This window comes from Mesoplodon bidens (assembly GCF_964165515.1).
Source record: "Mesoplodon bidens genome assembly, chromosome: 11".
Classification (NCBI taxonomy): domain Eukaryota; kingdom Metazoa; phylum Chordata; class Mammalia; order Artiodactyla; family Ziphiidae; genus Mesoplodon; species Mesoplodon bidens.
Genome location: NC_138167.1, coordinates 31,983,369 through 31,998,883, shown reverse-complemented (window position 1 = coordinate 31,998,883; position 15,515 = coordinate 31,983,369). Strand labels below are relative to the sequence as shown.

General features: G+C 37.6%; 1 protein-coding gene across 3 annotated transcripts in view; it reads right to left on the bottom strand.

Moving 5' to 3' along the window:
* Nucleotides 1–7,632: 7,632 nt before the first annotated feature.
* MDM1 (Mdm1 nuclear protein) overlaps nt 7,633–15,515 on the bottom strand; it is a 29,384-nt gene continuing 21,501 nt past the window's right edge. For all 3 annotated transcript variants that reach the window (XM_081248307.1, XM_081248308.1, XM_081248309.1), the window contains 3 exons: nt 11,575–11,827; nt 9,893–9,952; nt 7,633–8,656 (listed from right to left, as the gene is read on the bottom strand). In XM_081248307.1, the coding sequence (XP_081104433.1) occupies nt 8,544–8,656; nt 9,893–9,952; nt 11,575–11,827 (426 nt within the window). In that variant the 3' untranslated portion in view covers nt 7,633–8,543. The remainder of the gene's footprint in view (nt 8,657–9,892; nt 9,953–11,574; nt 11,828–15,515) is intronic.

The following is a 15,515-nucleotide window of genomic DNA, read 5'->3' as shown; positions in this document are numbered from 1 at the left end:
GCCCAGGAAAACCAGAAGGCAGAGACAGGGCAAATGTTCTTTAAAGCAGCTTGATTTGACAGAGGAAAAAGGATGCAAGACTTGTTATTTCTATCTTATTTAGTGTGCATAAAGTAACTGAGGTAGTGTGTTGTTATCATCAGTAACATACATGCAAACACATAGGTACACACACAAGCCACTCATACCATATTTTACTGTAACTGATGAATTTGTTATTAGCAACTAGGAAAGAGTTTAACAAAGGGAACCTGACACAGGAAAGAGGAAGACTCGCTGGCTGGTTACGATGCCCTCCAGAGAAGGAAACGGAAATTAATTGTTACAGAAAATTTGAAATCCATGAATCATGAGTGGAAAATGATTTTTCTCCTTATATGGAATTAGCAAAAAAAACAATATCTAAATGTCTGGTATATTATTTTGTAACTTGCAACTGTGACTTGTGTTTAATCTTAAAGAGACACTAGGATTAACATTGTGCGTAGCAGAAAATATCTGTGGAATTTTTGCATGCAGTTTTAGTGAATGAATAAACGAATATAGTCGCTAAATTTATAAAATAAGGATTGCCAGATTTTTAGGAGCTTCTCTTATCAAAAGTGTTCTGCTTCTAAGGTTTTCTAACATATTATTTAAATAACTAAAGAACTGTATGTGTTGATATTAGTCTCTACTGTCTTTTTATATTCAAATTATAAACACAAACCTAAATTTAAAAAAATTTTTAAATTTTTCTTCTTGGCCCTCACATGTTGATTCTGAATGATGAAAAAAACTGATTATGTTCTTAGAGCCTTGACCTGTGATGTTTTTAAAGTCTTGGCAGCTACAATTCACAGTAATTAAAGTGATCAGGCTGGAGTGTTTGTTGATGCCAGGTTATACTCTCAAATTAGTATAGTACTTTGGACGTTTCATCTTTGCAAAATTACAAGTTAAACCTTATTACTGGTTCTTTATGGAACAAAAGTGTGAGTATTGTCATACAAACCTATTTTCAATTTTCTTTGTTTTTTTTTCAAAACCTTAACTGTTTTGACCTGAATAATTTTTAACGGGAACATTAACTGCTAAGGTACTCATTGTGGGCAAAATTTTCCTGGGTGACATGTTCAAAGTCTGACTGTAACTGAATTTATGAGTGTAATGTTTCTACATTTTCCCATAGTGTGTGGCATTTAGGTTAGTTTATATTTCCTTCTTGAAGTTACAAAACTCTGAGTTTTTATTTAATTCATCTCCAAAAAAATAATAACTTGTAGCAAAAGTAGGAAATCTTTGATATTGACTGCATTTATTCAGGGACCAACCTTGCCTATCTTCCCTTTCATCAGTAATTATCGTGGGTCCTTTATCTCTGCATGTGTGGCTCATACCTGATAACATCTCCAATTCATGGTTCCTCTAACACAGTTTGCATATATCGAGTAATTGATTCCACCTTCTAGAATCGCTGAGTCACAACACTGTAGTCACAGACTTCTTTGCTTTACCACATAACGGAAATAGACAAATCATTTCAGCACCCCTGCCCCAAACTGCCTCTGTGTGAGCTGAATGTAGGTCATCGCACACAGGGCTGTGATGCGAGATGCCACGATTTCAGGATACACTGCCTCTGGCTTTTTTACTTAAATTCAGCCTCTCTAAAATACACCTTCCTCCTACTATTGTTTTAATGAAAATTTGCCTTCAAGATAACAGAACTAACATTTCCAGTTGAATTGTAACCGAATCCAGGTTTGGCTGCTCACAGCTCATAAGCCAATAATTCGAGAGGCAAATGTCAGTAGAAAGGAAAGATACTTTAATCAGAAAACCCAGCAATCTGGGGAGATGGTGGACTCATGTCCAGAGACAAATTCCAAAGATTCTGCTCAGCCATGACAGTTTTTAAAGGAAAAAATGGGGGTGGGGGAAGAATCTCAGTGATTCATCGAGGCAGGAGGTTAGGTTCTATATCATTCTCCATTGAGTGTAGACTGGCTGACTCTCTCTTCAGAACTTGTCTTACCTGTGTGATCTGCCTGCAGGATTGCTTAGGGGGCTGCTGGGGGTAGAGAGCTAATCATTTCTGAACTGCTTATTTCTTCATTCTTACTTCTTTTTATCTAGGAAAAGAATCAATAGTTTAGGCAAGGCATGGTGTACGTTCAGGAGAGCATAAGTCAGGAGTTAGTTTCAACTGCTTAGTGATCTCATTCCTATAATTAGGTTTTTTTAAGGTTAGAGGGGAATAGAAATGGGCAAACAGGAAAGGGGAAAAGAGCTGTTTTCAATTCCCCACTGTCAAACATCATTCCATTTCCAAGAGATTAAGGGCGAAGGTCTATCTTCTGTAACATCTTCATACTGACATAGGGCACCATATTCTCAAGAGTGGAAGATGTCAACCTGGGTCTGCAGCATCTCTTTGCTGACAATTTTAGTTGCCCGTTTATATATATGGGAAGAGCAAGCTACAATTATTTTGATGCCCACAAAGATATAGATTATTATGAGCAATAATGTTAATCCCATTCTCTTGAGGCCAGTTTCTTGGAACTGTGCTAGCCATAGATTCAGAACTGCTCAAGATGAAGAAGCTTATATCATGACTACAGTCTGTTCATCAGGTAGTTGTTTTTTTTTTTTTTCTTTCCCTTGGTGGCAATTATAGTATCTGTAAAACAACTCAGGAATGTGCATCAGACACTGAGTCTGTGACTCTATTGTCCTAATCATTAACTGCTCGGTTTTGTACTCGGGGGAGAGGGAGGTTCTGCTTGGTTCCAGAATGACATTTGGGTAACTACATGAAACGTCTTTACAGACCTTAATCATAAGTTTTGTAGATGAGAAACAAACTCAAAGGAATTTAACCAGCTTGCTCCAGGTTGAGTTGGGATTCAACCATAGCTTATTATAACCCCAAAGCCAGTGGTTCCCAAACTACCTGAATATCAGAATCACCTGAAGATGACACATACAGATTCCCAGGCTCCATTTCTGGGTAATTCTGTGGGTGGATCATGGGTAGTGTCCCTGTATAGTCTAGTATCTGCTATTTGTGGCTTATTTTTATTTTCTAGGTAGACTTCAGCCAAGAAAGGAAATTAAACCAAAGTACTTTATTTTTATAAGCCAAGGAAGATGTGAATGGTTTAATAAATCTCATAGCTTAACTTGAGCTGCTCTTTTCTTCTTCCTGAAATGGGTCATTTTCTCTATCAGGCAAATGATATGGAAAGAAAAGCAGAGACTGATGTAGTGGCTGCCATGGTGAGCTTGTATACTGCCTCTGGGGGTAATGGGGAGGAAACCCTAGTCTATAGCATTTGCCAATTTCTGTGGTGTAAATACTCCCACCATTTTCAAAATTGTCCATTTCAAACTACTGATGGTTTAACAACCTGCTCACAAAAGTTCTGAATATTTAACAATTGGCCCAAAAGCCAGCTTCAGGATAGGATACTACTGGGTATAAAATACATAGGGGGGAACTGAACAATTTCCCAACATTATCGATATTGTCCACTACATGGCTAGAATTAGTTGTGTGGTCCGAGTCGCTTGTGACTTCCCCAAACATCAGTCTATCTGTTGGTCTTCTGTTCTGGCTTCCAAAGGGACCTTGGTAGCCCTGCTCCTCATCTCTCACTCAATTTCCAAGGACATGCTCTGATATGGGCCTGGGGAGTAATGAAGCCACAGAAGGGACTAGTGGGTAGGGAGCATTTAGTGGAAGAGAAGTGGATGCCATCTTTAGGAAGACTACTCTTTCTTCTTACCTGCCTTATAGCAGGGGCAGTACAGCAGGCGAGCCATCCTCTGCTTGAGAAAGGCTGCTATCCTTAGCAGGCCTTGCAGGACAAGGTGGGAATGAAACATGAAACAGGGTTTAAGGGAGCTTGGCTCTGAATCTGAGAGGACCAAAAAGCGCTGGGTGTTTCTGTGCCTCCACAGGAGAAACACGCATAAGGTCAAGTCAGAGTGCAGGATCAACATTAGGGAAGATACCATAGTGAAGATACCACTGGCTTGATTTTAATCCATGAGTTAGGTTAGAGGGGCAGGCTGGTTTCTCAGGCAGGGCACAACACTAGCTCATCCAATGACAGAGACTGTTCTTTTACCTGGAGTAGCCTTTGTGCCACTGACTCATCTTAGGAAACAGCGACACTGGCAGTTTGACAAAGACTGGGCCCTGAGCACGCTATCATGACTGATGCCACCACATGGAAAAGGACCAAAAACATATTCCCAAACCAAATGTAAATGATTCTAAGATCACTTACCATTTTAGATTATTTGTTCCTTTGGTAAACTTCCAGAAGTTGTGATATTTTGGGGGTGTCTACAACTGCAACAAAGGTACATAATCCATCCTTGAGCTCCCTGAGTAGCCAACAACTGCAACACTACTTATATGAGAACACACTTGTTTTGAATGTTAACTCACTTTTATTCTGGTTCAATCCATTTGTACAATAACTCATTGCCCATATACTCTTTTTCCCGACTAGACATAAAGATGTTTAATTTATCTTCTAAGATGACAAAGTTAAATTAACTCCCAAATGAATCAACCAGAGAGAACTGAATCACAGTAGGACTCACAATTTTAGTATAAACACTCCAGAGCAGGCAGTGTGGGTAAATTTCAAGGAAAAAGACCTAGATTTACTCCACCAGCTATCAAGTCTTGGTCCAGTCATTTAACCTAAGAGGGTTTTCCCATCTGTAAAACCAGGATATTTATACTTAAATCTCATGGTAACATTTCCTGCCATGTACTAAGCATGTTTATCATGTTCTTTGCCCTTAATCCTCAAAATCATCCTTTAAGAGTGCTTAACTTGGAGTTCAGACTCCCACACAGAGATCGAGATGAGATCCGACGTGAACATGCCTTCCCATACAGGTGTATGAAATTGAATTGAACAAAGTCTTCCATATATGTGTGTTTGTGCATTTTTATCTGGGTTCTCAGCCAGGGACACATGAGAATCTCAGGATCTGGGGTGAAGATGGGGGTAAGGAAGAACAGAGACAGTAGGTGTGCTACTTCTATTGTGATCCTGACATCTCCTCCTCTGTCTAGTTTGTGAGATACCAATTTTGACAAAACGACCAAATCACCAGTTTATAATAGTGATATGGGTGTGTACCATATATGTAAAGTAGAAGTTATATTAAAGATGAATAAAAATGGAATTACCTAGGATTTTCCAGAGAAATTAAAGCATATGTCTACAAAGATTTGCACACACATATCAAATATTCATTATAATCCGAAAGTGCAAATAACCCAAAAGTCCACTGTGAATGAGTGGATTAAAAGGAAACATATGTGCCCAACACATAGATGACTCTCAAAAACATTCTGAGTGAAAGCCATATATAAGAGATAGTTCCATTTATATAAAATTCTGTGGGACTTCCCTGGTGGCACAGTGGTTAAGAATCCGCCTGCCAATGCAGGGGACATGGGTTCAATCCCTGGTCTGGGAAGATCCCACATGTCGCGCATCAACTAAGCCCGTGCACCACAACTACTGAGCCTGTGCTCTAGAGCCCGGGAGCCACAACTACTGAGCCCACATGCCACAACTACTGAAGCTCGTGAGCCTAGAGCCCGTGCTCCACAACAAGAGAAGCCACCGCAGTGAGAAGCCCGTGCACCGCAATGAAGAGTAGCCCCTGCTCTCCACAACTAGAGAAAGCCCACGCAGCAACGAAGAGCCAACAGTCAAAAATAAATAAATAATAAAATTCTTGTAAACTAATTTATACTGACAGAAAGCAGATTAGTGATTGCCTTGGGGACCAGGGGTGGAGGGATGGACTGAACTGCAAAGGGAAATGAGGAAACTTTTTCCATGATGGAAATGCAATGTATCTTGGTTGTGGTGTTGGTTTCACAATGTACACATTTTTTTCAAACTCACTGAGCTGCAAAATTTTTAATAACTGCAGATTATACATAAGTATGCCTTAATAAAATTGATAAAAAAATTGAATTAACAACTCCTAGATGCCAGCAAATCTCATGGAGCATTTCTCATGTAATTAAAACCACTCACCAACTCAAATGCATGTCCTCTGAGTTGCTCTTTTAGGGAGAATGATGAAATAGTACTGATCCCTCAACACTATTCTCTCCCTTGGGCCTCTGAATAGGGCTTTCAAGAGGCAGTCAGAAGTATACTGCAATGCTAAAGTGTCATGCGGAGACTGGGGTAATGACCTCAGCCTCATGAGAACCATACCCTAATCCATCTTAACACCTGATAGACCAAGTTCATGTGGTCTGACTTATCCAACGGGTATATCCAGATTCTACACTCTGGCTTAGATAAAACAGTGTGTTATGCACAATTCCCTGCAAGCAAGCTGTAATTCCTCTCTTTACTGTAGATCACTGGTCAGCCACTGAAAACTCTATGTTAACCAACTAAACTAACGAACTTTTTAGAAAGAAGACAATGATACGTCTAAGCTTCCAGAGAAATAGTTTCAAATTTATTTTACAATTAATATGCCTCAGTACACATTTGCATAGAAGCCAAGATGATCTGTGTTCTGTGTTCTAAAATCCAATTATACACTAATTTCTAGTTTTTATTTCCATCTTTAGTGCCTTAGTAAGTTTTTAAATCAACAAACGTTTTTAAAAGGTCTGTGAAATGTAAGCAAATACTTTGCATGACCACGGTTCTTTATAACCTCATGGTAACATAAGATCTTTAAGACTCTTACTGTGAATCAGTGATTTGCAAAAGCACTCGACCAAACTAGGCACTTTAGAAGAGACTGTTCATTTGCTTTCTAACCAACAGACATGAATATTCTGTGTATCATCTTCAGTACCTTCTATCTATTGTAAATATTTTATGAAATCCATATTTTTTAGAAAATTAAGTTTATCATGACCTGCAAGATAAAGAGTAAGACCACAGAACATATCCTAAGGGTAAAGAAGTATAGTCAAAAAGTTTGTGTTAGGGATGTTCCCTGGTGGCACAGTGGTTAAAAATCTGCCTGCCAATGCAGGGGACATGGGTTCCAGCCCTGGTCTGGGAAGATGCCACATGCCAAGGGGCAACTAAGCCCATGCGCCACAACTACTGAGCCTGTGCTCTAGAGCCCACGAGCCACAACTACTGAGCCCGCGAGCCACAACTACTGAAGCCTGTGCGCCTAGAGCCCATGCCCTGCAACAAGAGAAGTCACTGTAATGAGAAGCCTGTGCACCACATTGAAGAAGCCCCCACTCACTGCAACTAGAGAAAGCCCATGTGCAGCAATGAAGACCCAACGCAGCCAAAAATAAATAAATTAAAAACAAAAAAATGTTCTTAAAAAAAAAGAAAAAAAGTTTGTGTTAAATTTTTAAAAAATGAGTTTGCCTTGGAAATACTACATTTTTCCTACATTTGTGCAAAAACATTGTGGACTCAGTTTTGCTGCATTTGGACAGCTGCAAAAGAAGTATGTGTTTAAGTTGTTGTGAGTAGAATGTTTTTAAAAAATAATTATTTGTTCCAGATAATAACTTTCTAGAGAAGCCAAACCCTTGAAACCCTTGAAGCAAACAGAACTGAAACACTTGATTAATTTTTATTTCAAAATGTCTACAAAGTTATAATTCTCCATTATACAAATAATTTTTCAAAATTCAGACATTATTCAAATGTAAGCCAAAGTCCTTATACAAACAGAATACACACAAAGATCAAAAATATACATATTCTCTCAGCAAACTTTGTTACATAAATAAGAAAAGTATATACAAAAGCTGGTATTTTCAATCTAAAGAACAATTATTTTAACACTGTAACCATATACAGAAGGTACTAAAATAAAAATAAACACCACAGCAAAAGTTAAAGGAACTGGCTTCCCTGGTGGCGCAGTGGTTGAGAGACCACCTGCCGATGCAGGGGACACGGGTTTGTGCCCCGGTCTGGGAAGATCCCACATGCCACGGAGCGGCTGGGCCCGTGAGCCATGGCCGCTGAGCCTGTGCATCCGGAGCCTGTGCTCCGCAACGGGAGAGGCCACAACAGCCCGCGTACCGCAAAAAAAAAAAAAAAAAAAAAAAAGTTAAAGGAACAACAAATTCATTTTATGACATCTACAACTGTAAACATACATAAAGCCAATCTTGAGGGGAATGTATAGTTCACACTTATATCTTAATTTTTACTTCACTTTATTCATTTTTAAGAATATTCTCTGGATAGGTGAAATTCACAATTCTACCAGCTACCCCTGACACCTAATACAAGTTAGAACATGTGAAGAACTATATACTCTATGTCTTTGTACTTTGGGACAGATGCAAAACGAATTCTTCAAAAGTTAAATTTTTATGAACCTATGTTAAAAATTTTCCAAGTAAATTGAATTGGCTATTGAAAAATCAAACAATTCTTTTTAGGTAGGAAATGTTAGAAAAAATCCAAACACTTGCAGTCTTAACATGGTAAAGCAATAAAGAAGATTATGCCAGTGGTTCCCCTAGATAAAAGCAACTTAACTAGGTGTATGTCTAATTATGTTTTGCCCCAGAAATTCTCCTTCCTTCTCTGAGCTCGTGCCAGAGTTTGAAAAGCCCGGAGACTAGAAGCTGCAGAGCGAGCAGAAATCTCAGATAATCTGTCCTCATCTGCAACGAAAGAATTATATTCAGTACAAAAAATATGTCTTATAAAAATACTATGTTTCAAAACATTAACAGCAAATTAAAAGCATCAAGCTTTGTAATGTCAATATTGACTCTGTCAGAAACCAGTAATCTATTAAAATATAAGATATCAACATTTTTAGGATAGTTCACAGTAATTTTCCAAGTTTATCATATTTAGAAATCAAACATTTTAATGTTAAATGAGCATTCTGTTTCCTTCCTGAAATCCCACTATGTCATTACCTAAACACTTGTGATTTCAGTATTACTCGGAAACAGTTCATCATCATATTGTCTTGTCCTACTTTAAAAAGCACAGCTGTTTGAGCAGAAGAACTTTAATGTTTTAAAAATGAAATGCCATACCTTAACATGGTACTCACATCACATTTCTAAAATAATTTCACTTAATGTAGAAATAATGTCTGACTTTAATATGCTACCTTTCATTATTAGTGAAATTCCACAATCTGAGCAAGCAAATCTCTTATCAAGTTATTTGTAAACACTGTTCTTCCATTAAAAAAAAAACAGAACTGGATTCAAAGTGTCCAGATATTGGCATTTCAAAACATAGCAACTTGATTTCCAGCTCACGGAATTCTGAAAAAAGTCTCAAACTTGCTAAGAAAAAACCTATAATGTGTGTGAAGCTATAATACATAAAGTATGAATTCAAATTTACTTTCAAATTCGAAATTTATAAATTTAGTAATTTCATACTTCTTAGGGTGAATTTAAAATAGTAATTTCAATTGTTCAACATTGAGAATTCAAAATTCCTCCTGCCACTATTAGAAGCAAATGAATTTGTCAAAATGAAAGAAAAAAATTCATTTTCCCTAATTATATATATTTTAAGAATATACAGACATATGAAAAAAATGATGGCTATAATGCTAGGCCGAATTCCTGAGCCACCAGCTACCCAGGGTGTAAAACAGAGTACTGACCTTAGGTGTGATGCTAGGCACAATCTCTTGCCAACTGTTTGCTTTAAAAAAGATTCTTCAAGGCTTATTTCCCAGTTTACTCGTTTATAAAATGGGGATAATTTCACCCTCTTCACAGGGTTTCAAGGTTCTAATGAAATGACATCTGTGGAAGTACTTTGTAAACTCTAAAGTGCTAACCAAATGTAAAATCATACTATTATGAACTACTATATAATAAAACATTATACTTTTATCCTGTGTTCTTTGACTATTAAAATACCTTCATCATTAAAGGCTTCTTGCTGAGGTAACTGGAAATTGTTCATCCTTGATTTTCCCACTTTAAAAAAAAAAAAAAGCCAGAAGAAATTATCCTTCAAAGCCACCCAACAGTGTATCTTATTTATAGTCAACTCTAAGTGAAGGTAGGCTGTCAGAAAATGTATTAATTTTATAACTTTAATAGAAATTACTGCCAAAGGGCCATTCATTAATTCATAATGTACTTAGCAAATATGTAAACAAACAATGGATAATCTCCTGGGATTCTTTTCAATGATAATACTGATCTATTCTAACTTTAAAGAAATATACTAATCTTCTCTTTAAAGATGGCAGTTGGACTGACTACACACATCTACAAAAGTGATATAAACCCACAGGACAGCAAAAATGAGAAACAAGAAAACAGCAACAAAATTTTGGAAAGGGGAAAGCAAATGGAAGGGCAGTGAGTGGTCATCATAGCCAAGTGAGCTGAATCCTAAGGCAGCAGAGGAGGGAAACCAAGAGGCAACCAATTTGCTCCCCTGATGGCTGGGGTTTTGGGAGTTCTGAGTACCACTGAGAGTTGGAGTGAAGGTAAAACTGAATCAGGAATCTAGCTGAAAGTCTTCCTACAAAAGTCTGCCAGATCCTTCTTCAAATTTGTACAGCAGGGTAACTCTCCCAAAAGAGGAATGGAGGTCTCATTGCTAGAGAAGGTTTATCAGAGCTACTTTGACTGAAGGACACCGGATTCAACCGGGGGCACATATTCAAAATAGGGGTATTATATATATCATTTATCTCCTCAAACAGATAAAACATGCCATCCATGAAATAAGAACTGGATGCTGTATAAAAGGAGTATGTAGTGTTTAAAAAATCTTAGAAATTAAAAATATAGCAAAATATCATTTAAAAACTCAAGTAGAAGATAAAAATTAGTGACCCTTTCAAATTAAAACAAAAAGACAGAGATGGAAAATAGGAGAGGTAAGATAAGAAAATATCATGTTCAACGTGTCCAACATCTGAAAAACAGTAGTGCTGGAAGGAAGAAATAGAAAGTGGAGGGGAAGAAATTACTGACTAAATAACTTAAGAAAATTTCCCAGAACTGAGGAACATGACTCTTCAGATTGAAAAGGTCTAGTGAGTACTAGAAAAATGAATGAAAAGGGACCCACTATAAAATTTCAGAGCACTGGGTATAAAGAGAAGATGCCAAGAGCTGCCAGGAAAAAAAAGAAAGCCACATACAAAAGATCAAAAATAAAAAGAGCTTCAGACTTCTCAGTAATAATAGTGGACGTTAGAAAACAGCAGAGAAACACCTAATAAAACCAAAGGAAAATATTTTATGACCTTGAATTCTACATCCAGGCAATATTTGGTAATGTCTGAAGACATCTTTGGTTGTCACGCCTGGGGCAGAGGTGCTATGGCACCTAGTGGGTTGCCTGTACGTTTATGGGAAAGAACATGAGAGACACCTCACACTTAGACCAAAGTGAACTTGGGTACAGCACAACTGAGTGTTCCAGAGATGAGATTTTTTCTATTTAAAGAAATCTATTACATTAACTAAAAAACTAAATAACACAATTTATTAATATATAGTATATACTCAGAGACTTTGTATCTATCAGTATAATTCTTTCATTTTAATAGACAAAAAACTAAAATCCAAGTAATTACCATTATGCTGAAATTCTGGATCTCTCAGGGAGCCCTGAATTCGACGAGAAGGATGCCAGTAGGATGGGGCACAGGGTGGAGATGGAGACTGCCCAGGTGTGTTAGTTGGATTTTCTGGAATTTTTGAAACTGGAAGAGTTGTCTCAGCAAATTTGGGGATATTGGGTTCAGAATCTTCCCTCAAAGGCAAGGGATCAATTGTTTTTAGACCAGCAGCTGGAGAAGTCAGGAGGGGTATAGCACGGCTTTCTTTCTAAATGACAAAAACAAAACAAAATACATATATGTATGTGTACATATATAAGCAAAACAAACATTTAAACACACAAAAGTATATAACCATAAAAGCAGTAGGAAAAAATATGGGGAAAATTTATGTAACCTCCATGTGGGGAAGGTTTTATAAGCCTAACAACCGATATAAAGATATTTAGCTAAATAAAAACAAAAAATATGTAAATATTTAAAAAATAAAAGAAAAATGACAAACTTGGGGAAAATATACAACTTACTGGACTGGCAATGAATTATTATCACTGTTACATAAATATTTCTTTTAAAGTAGTAAGATAAACCTAATTTAAAGGTAGAAAAAGGATACATATCAGCAATTCATATACATACAAATTACAAATAGCAAACATATTCCACACCTCACTGATAATCAAATAATTTCAAAATAAAAGCAATGACAGTAATTTTTCATTTACCAAATTACAAAGATAAATGAAAACAAACAAACAAACTATAATAACCTGAGCTGACAAGGATGTAGAAAAACTGGCACTCTTATCCAGTGTTACTGGTAGGACAACCTTCCAGGGGAGCTGGCAAAATATAGCAAAAACCTTAATACTGTGGCTCTTTGACCACACAATTAATACTTAGGGAGTATTTACATAAAAATAGGTAACAAAAATATGAACAAAAATGCAGGTAAAGAATGAATTTCTTTACAGCATTTTTTCAAAATAAAGTAAAACTAAGAAATAACAACAATAGGCATCTAGTTTTAAAAAATACATTTCAACAATAAGCATCTAGTTAAAAAAAAAACTATAGTATAACTACAGATCGTACATCATGTCACAATTAAAAATCAGATTATAAATTAATGGTCTGGAAGTATGTTCACAATACATTGCTAGGTGAGAAAAATATATTATGAAAACTTATCTACAGTATAATAAACAAATACACTATATATCTAAACTCAAATTCAACAATGGATGTTTCTGAACAGTAGGTATGAATTACCTTCTTTTTTGGTTTGGTCAGTATTTTCTATTTTTCCACAATGATAATATATCATGAATAGAAAAGTCCCTGTATAATTTTACTTTTTAGGAGAATGTAAACAAGTAAAATCAAATATAGCTCCAAACTTTCCTGATCATTCCTTGTAATTGTTGCCTTTAGTTATTAACTTTGAGTTAATCAATGTAATGTTCAAAACATTGCTTTCTGACCTTAGGCATCATTTTCTGCAATTAGAGGGCTTATTGCTTCAAAGGGGAGATAGCCTGGGGTCTCATCCAAAAAACAAATATTTTTAAATCAAGATCTAAGATAAAACCACAAATTTTCCACTTGCTTCCCTTTTTTTTTTTTTTTTTTTGTGGTATGCTGCGGGCCTCTCACTGTTGTGGCCTCTCCCGTTGCGGAGCACAGGCTCTGGACGCGCAGGCTCAGCGGCCATGGCTCACGGGCCCAGCCGCTCCGCGGCATGTGGGATCTTCCCAGACTGGGGCACGAACCCGTGTCCCCTGCATCGGCAGGCGGACTCTCAACCACTGTGCCACCAGGGACACTTGCTTCCCTTTTTAATTACAAGGATCTCTTATGAAAATCGTTCTTTTGGTTTTTTCTTTTTGTACACATATATGTAGAATTTGGAATTTCTGTCAAATTGGTTTCATTATTGTTAAAACCTGAATTAAATCTATAGAATATTATAACACATGGGGTTCCCAGGTTTAATTTAACTGACTTCATGATCTGTTCTTGAACCTAAAAGCCTCCTTATTGGCCTCACTACTTCTACTCTCCCCCAGTGTAGCCCATTCTCCACTGAGTAGCCAGAGTGATTTTACTTATCAAGTGTATCAGAGGTCTATATTTGCTTTACTGCTTAAAATCCTCCAAGAGCTTCCCAGTGCCATTAGAAGAACATCCCACTCCTTACCCAGCTCCCTTGCCCACTCCCTTTCCACCCTCATTCCCTACCCTCTCCCCTGCTTTCTCCAGGCTCCAGTCACACAGGCCTTTTCACTCTCGATGAAACGCTCATTGTTGTTCACCTGCACTTGCTGTTCCTTCTACCTGGAAAACAATCTCCGGCCCAGATCTCTGCATGGGCACCTCCCTCATCAGCCAGGTCTTGCTAAAATGTCACCTCCTCAGAGGTGCCTGTCCTGATGACCCAAACTAAAGCAGTCTCACCCACCCCTTGGAGGTCATTTGCAGTTTTATTTAATTGATAGCACTTACGACTATCTGAAATTCTTTTTTAAAAAATCATTTGTCTACTTCTCCCAATGAAAATGTAAGTTCCACGATCGCAGGAATTTTATCTTGATTACCAATGAATCCCCAGATCCCAGAACGGTGTTTGATACATAGTAAGAGCACAGTAAATTCTGAACTGAGTGAATGAAAATGAAACTCCTGATATTCCCCTCCAAAGATGGCTTTCGTGCAGAGTTCTCTTACTCAGTGCGTGGCACTCTCCATCAATCCTGCTGGGCAAGTCAGAAGCCTAGAAGTCATTATCCAACCCAGCTCCAGGCCTTGACATTGTTCCCCTTACACAAATCTTCAGTTTCACTCACGTCTATGCCCACCCTCTTTAGACCAAGCTCTCACAGCTCCTATCTGACTACTGCAATGGGCTCTCAAAGGTATCCACAGTCCACTCTTGCCTTCCATGGCAGCCAGAGAGATCTTGCAAAACATAAATCAATCACAACACTCCCATATTTAAAATATTTCAGTCGTTTTCCATTTTACTTGAGATGAAAGAAATTTTCAATATTGCTGTCTCTTCCAGCCTTATCTTTCACCTGCTCCCTGCCACACACTGTACTGGTCTTTGTTTCTTAAAACTCTATGTCCATGGGACTTCCCTGGCGGTCCAGTGGTTAAGACTTCACCTTCCAATGTGGGGGGTGTGGGTTCGATCCCTGGTCAGGGAGCTAAGATCCCACATGCCTCGTGGCCAAAAAACCAAAATATAAAACAGAAGCAATATTGTAACAAATTCAATAAAGACTTTAAAAAAATGGTCCACATCAAAAAAAAAATTAAAACCAGAAAAACTCTATGCCCTTTCTCTCCACGGGACTGTGGCATATGCTATGCTTCTCCTCCCCTCCCTTTTTACCTGGTTAACTCTTCTTCTTCCTCTATATCTCAACTCAATTATGACTTCTTCAAAGAAGCATCCTTGACTTTCAGGAAGCTTCCTGATCTCCCTGACTAGGTCAATTCCTTCTAGAACAGCACTATACACTTCTTTGAAACTACTATTAGTTTTAATTTTACTTTTTTGGGGGTGTGATTTTCACAAGACTGTAGGTTCAACAAAATCATGTACCATGTCTATTTTTGCTCATTATCACAACCACAGCATCTAGCATGCAAGTAAATGGATAAGAAACATCTGCTGAATGAATGAAGTGAGCTAGCATACACTTGGGTTTTTAATATCATTTTTTAAATGTACAGATGGTACTTGACTATCAAACCAATATCATGAGAATTCTACTCTCAAGTCTTGTGAGACAGTGTTGTTTAGGGGTTAAAAATGTGGGCTCTGAGAACAGACTGCCAGGGGACAAATCCTACTCCACCATTATGAAGACTGAACAAATTAACACATGTAAAGTACTTAGCACAGAGCCTAGAACATAGTAAGTGCTCAGTAAATGCTAGCTATTATG